This window comes from Micropterus dolomieu, linkage group LG20, assembly GCF_021292245.1.
Source record: "Micropterus dolomieu isolate WLL.071019.BEF.003 ecotype Adirondacks linkage group LG20, ASM2129224v1, whole genome shotgun sequence".
Lineage (NCBI taxonomy): Eukaryota > Metazoa > Chordata > Actinopteri > Centrarchiformes > Centrarchidae > Micropterus > Micropterus dolomieu.
The window spans coordinates 7,537,310-7,542,540 of NC_060169.1; the positions used below are offsets into that span (position 1 = coordinate 7,537,310).

The 5,231-nt window shown below is 39.2% G+C and overlaps 1 protein-coding gene across 1 annotated transcript in view; it reads right to left on the reverse strand.

The window, feature by feature from the left end:
- The window catches only part of LOC123959277 (cytochrome P450 2K1-like), an 11,337-nt gene extending 6,434 nt beyond the window's left edge, over positions 1–4,903 (reverse strand). The window contains exons 1-8 of the mRNA XM_046033232.1: positions 4,664–4,903; positions 4,380–4,542; positions 4,005–4,154; positions 3,376–3,536; positions 1,841–2,020; positions 1,612–1,753; positions 284–468; positions 35–176 (exon numbers count right to left, since the gene is read on the reverse strand). Of these exons, the coding sequence (XP_045889188.1) occupies positions 35–176; positions 284–468; positions 1,612–1,753; positions 1,841–2,020; positions 3,376–3,536; positions 4,005–4,154; positions 4,380–4,542; positions 4,664–4,873 (1,333 nt within the window). The 5' untranslated portion in view covers positions 4,874–4,903. The remainder of the gene's footprint in view (positions 1–34; positions 177–283; positions 469–1,611; positions 1,754–1,840; positions 2,021–3,375; positions 3,537–4,004; positions 4,155–4,379; positions 4,543–4,663) is intronic.
- Positions 4,904–5,231: the final 328 nt, after the last annotated feature.

Sequence of the window (5,231 nt, forward strand, 5' to 3'; positions counted from 1 at the left end):
CTGTAATCCCCAAACAATAAATAAGCGGTTGCACCTGCAGAAAAGGGCATGAAGGCGTTTCTCCTGACAAATTTACCCTCCTTATCCAGGAAGTGGGAAGGGTTGAAAGTATGTGGGCTCTCCCATTCGCTCTCATCATACAGAACAGAAGTAAGTAGAGGAAACACAGTAGTCCCCTGTAAACAAAAGAAGGAAGCATGTCTATCATATAACGTCTCAGAATGAAAGAACATATTTAGGTTTTCAGCAAAAAAAATATTTTGTGGGGAAGTAAGTACCTGACCTTTTTGATAAAGTAGCCCTGGAAGGTGACATCACAGCTGGTTTTGTGTGGAAGAGCCACGGGGACAATGTTAGCCAGTCTCTGTGTCTCATGGATAACAGCATCAGTGTACGGCAGATTTTTCCGGTCATCTACCCGGACCTGACGGCTTCCTACCACCCTGCTCAGCTCCTCCTGGACCTGGTCTGAACACACAAAATAATACATTAATATTCTCAGTCAGCATAAATTTAAACAAGACTTTTGGTCCAATTTTAATGATTTTAGCACATGGAGCAGGTGCATTAGGGCAGTCTGAATCCACTTGTGCTAGTTTAACAGTGGAAGAAATAGTCAGTTCAATAGGGTTGTACTGTGAATTAGTCATGGGTGTGTTTTGGGCGTAGGCCTAACATGCAATAAACCAATCAGAGTGTCGCAAGTGCGCTTGTACCTTAGCGCATTTTTATGCATACTTGCAGCAGAGAGAGAGAGTTCATTATGGAGGTGTAGACATGATTTCCTTTGATCACAAAGCCTTATGTTTTAACATACAGAGCCCTGCATGATCAGGCACCCAGGTACATCTCAGACATGCTGCACCCGTATATTACCACTAGGCCTTTAAGATCTTCAGACCAAGGCCTACTAGTTGTACAGCGTACACGTCTAAAAACTAGAGATTTCCAAATGGTTGCACCAACAATGTGGAATACTCTTCCGTCAGACCTACGCTCTGAGGTCAGTCGAAGCATTCAAAAATCAGCTGAAGACTTTTTTATTTAATCAGGGCTTTGTCTCCCTGTATACTTTTAACTGTGAATGGTGATGTTCTCTTTAAATTACAAAATGTCTTAATTTTGATTATTTATGCGCCTGTTAACATACACAAATCCATTGATCATTTTGATTGATGCCTTTATAATGTTTGATGCTTATATACGTATGACTGTCTGATAGATTATTTTTTGTTTTTTTGTAAAGCACTTTGTGACTTGTTCTGTGAAAGGTGCTATATTAAATAAATTTTACTTACTTACTTATGTTACTTACAGTTCTGTGGTTTATATGTAGTGTATTGTATGAGTCTGTGTTAACAGTGACAGACAGACAGACCGGTGTGTTATGGTCCTCTCCTCTATGAAATGTCTGTATCCTTATTACGCTGCATTATTATAAATTATGATGAACTGGTCATGGGTCACATCTCTGTCTTCCAGGTGATTTCTTTATTGTGTGTTGTATTGATTTGAGTGTTTTCTTTAATGATTTAGTTTAATGATAAGAGAGGCTTCTTGTACGCACATAATTTTTAGGAGAAAATATTAACAAGCCTCATCTCTCTTTACCTTGTATATGTGGATATTTGGCCATAAGCAGCAGACCCCATCTCAGTGTAGCTGCTGTGGTATCAGTACCAGCTGCAAACAGGTTGGTCACTGTATATATCAAGTTCTTCTCATTGAAGTTAGTGTTCATAACACAAGAATCCTAACAGAAAGAACATTCACGTATTAATATAGACACATGACACATTATTTTGTTTTTGTCACAAAAACAAGAAACATGTTTTCTTACGTCTTCTTTCTGTTTCAGAATCAGAAAACAGTCCACAAGCCCTCTGCATATGTGAGGGTTCAGCGTCCCTCTCAGATGCTTGATTAAATCTTTGACATCTCTGATGGTCATCTCAGCATTTTTCAGTATCAGCTGCCTGTTTTTGATCCAACCGACCAGCCTGGGAAACATGTTGTAAAGCTGTAAAAACAACAGAGATTGTTAAAGACAATATACACCAAACGGCAAGGCAAGGCTAGTTTATTTGTATAGCACATTTCAGCAAAAAGGCAATTCAAAGTGCTCTATATAAAACATAAAAGCAACAAAGGGAAATTGAAAAAAAACCCACATTGAAACATAATTTTTAAAAGGGTAAAACAGGGTAAAACCGGATAGTGAAAGTTACAGTGCAGTGCACAACATTAATCCACAGCCTTACATTTGATCTAATTAAAGGCAGTGGTAAAAAGAAAAGTCTTCAGTCTTGATTTGAAAGAACTGACAGTTTCAGCAGACCTGCAGTTTTCTGGGAGTTTGAGATATATGGAGCATAATAACTGAACGCTGCTTCTCCATGTTTAGTTTTGACTCTGGAGACCTGGAGCAGACCTGCCCCAGACGACCTCAGAGGTCTAGATGGTTCATAATAAAGCAGAAGATCAGAAATTTATTTTGATACTAAACCATTCAGTGCTTTATAAACCGACAGCAGGATTTTGAAATAAATTATTTGACATACAGGAAGCCAATGTAAAGATCTCAAAACTGGAGTGATGTGATCCACTTTTTTGGTCTTAGTGAGGACTCGAGCAGCAGCGTTCTGAATCAGCTGCAGCTGTCTGATGGATTTTTTAGGGAGCCCCGTAAAGACACCGTTACAGTAGTCAAGATGACTGAAGATAAATGCACCACGACTACACCAAGATTTCTGGCTTTGTTTGTGGTTCCTAACCTTACCAATTCAAGCTGAGCACAATAACTTCAGTTTTATCTGGGTGTAATTGAAGAAACAGCAAAAAAGTAGTTTAAAAAAAACCTACTGTCTTCAGATTTTCAACGGAAACGGTGGTGCCTCGAACACCCTTTTGTGTACGCCAGTGCACTGCATTGTCTTGCCTTTTTAACACCATTGTGTTTACAAACTTATCGCAGCTTATTGGGTAACACACTGCAACACGCCCACCAAACAGAAGAAAACATACCTCGAAGCTCGTTCAATCTGAAAATGTTGCAAACCGGTGCAAAACATTTTGTGATTGAACTCACCCCTGGTTGCTGGAGGTCAGCGCTGCCCGTTCCTTTGTGGGCGTGGCCGGCATTCTGTGCCAGGAGGAAATTACCATAAATGGAAAACAGCTTTGTATGACATCATACAGAGCCAAAGAAAAAAAAACTATTGAAACCTGAGCATTTAGAACAGGGGGGAAATCTGAGGTTTTGGCTCACAGGAATTTCTTTTAAATACAATTAATTGAAGCTTTGGCCACATTTGCCAGAAAATATGGAAACGCGATATAGGTCCCCTTTATGGTGTATGTTTTAATGAAGCTTACCTGGATTGGTGCCGAGCCGGTAATGCGTATGTTCTCATTGGTTCTTCTCACCAAGTTTTTGAATCGGGGGTCATTGTATTCAAATCTGTTTCCATACACGATGGAGGAGATAATATTGGATGTTGCGTAATTCAACAGACATGATGTATCAAATGGTTTCCCTGTAAAATGGCAGCCAGAAAGAAGAGCTGGAGCATGGCATTATAACTGCCTCCGCCAGTGGCACAAAATTGACGGAATATAAATGTGCAATAACAAACCTCACCAGGAATTACACTTGTTACAAAAAAAAAAACAGTTTATCATTTTCTTCCAAGCATAATAATATCCTTGTCACGTGTAATCACTTGCACATAATAACTCCATACCTTCATGTTCTCCAAACATTTTAATCATAGTACATAGTAATTACAGTGGCTACAAATTTTTTTTTAAATGGATGATTTATGATTATAATTTTCTGTGGTGAGCATAACAATGCACATAGAGGTGTCTTGATTTGGAAAATAACAGACCTTGTGGAGGAAATGTCCCTCAGCATTAGGATGAACCTTCTTTACATCATCTGTTATTTTTGTACATCTGAACACCTTGTCGTGTATTATCACTTATAAATATTAACTATGTACCTTCATGCTCTTCAAACAATTTGATTAGATGGTCGCATTCCTCCAAGATTTTATCCTCAGCTACTCTTTTTCCCATCCCAAAGTCTCGCAGGGTGGTGAGGGCAAAACGTCTCATCACTTTCCACGTTTCTCCATTTGCAAACAGAATCCCTATAAAACACGACTTGCAAGTTAAAATTAATCTGGACAAGTCATATTATTATACTCATCAGGGATTCACTAGAAATGAACCAGTGAAGCAGATCATTCAAACAGTGTTATATCGAACAAATGACAAATACATGTTATTTGTAATTTTGCTTTTATTTTTAAAACTGTTTATTTATTTTATCTTAACATACTGTATATTAAAGATTTTGTGAAGGAAAGACCTACCATGACCATGAGTCAGTTCATAAAATATAGGGGGGATGTCTCTGTCTCCAAACTCTTCTGCATAGTTGACCAGAGCCTCTTTGACTGTCTGGTATCCTGCCAGCACCACCACTTTTTTGGTTCCAAAGTACACCGTAAATACAGACCCATATCTCTTTGAAAGCTAGAAAAAAATGTGGTTGAATATGTCAGAGATAGTGTAAGGATATTTATTATAGCAAATAAAAGGACATTCAAATAAATTGCAATGTGGATTTGCTTTGGGATGAGAGTGCTAAACTCACCTCACAGAGGGTTCTGTAGGGTCTCTTGAGATCAAGCTGCAACAAGTTGCCAAGCAGGGGAAGAGGCCTAGGTCCTGGAGGCTCCTTCCCCAGTTCCTGGGAAGCAAAGTTACCGGAGACAAGATAGAGGATGAGCAGGAGAACAGCAGCCGCCAAAAGAGCGGTGGGACTAGAGACGGGTAAGAAAACTAAATCCCCCAAAAGAGACATGTCCTTTGCTGTTGACAGAGTCAAACACAGTGCCTGCTAATGTTCAAACATGCATCATGCTTGCAACAGTAGTAGGCTGTAGAGTTACTAATCTTGTCCTCGCCCTTCTGGGCTCTGTTGACGTAGAAGAAGGACGGGTCTCCAAGGGGAGGCAGACTTGATAATGAAAGCAGAAAAACCTGTTTGGCCAGGGTTAAATCTCACATTTTGGTACACCGAAACTCTACAATAACAACAGGTTCATATAACCACAGGATATTTAATAATTTAACTGTAGATTAAAAAGCAGGTTACCTGTATTGCAGGTTAGAAATTCCTGACACATGTCAGTGCAACAGTCTTTTAGATGTTTTCAGGA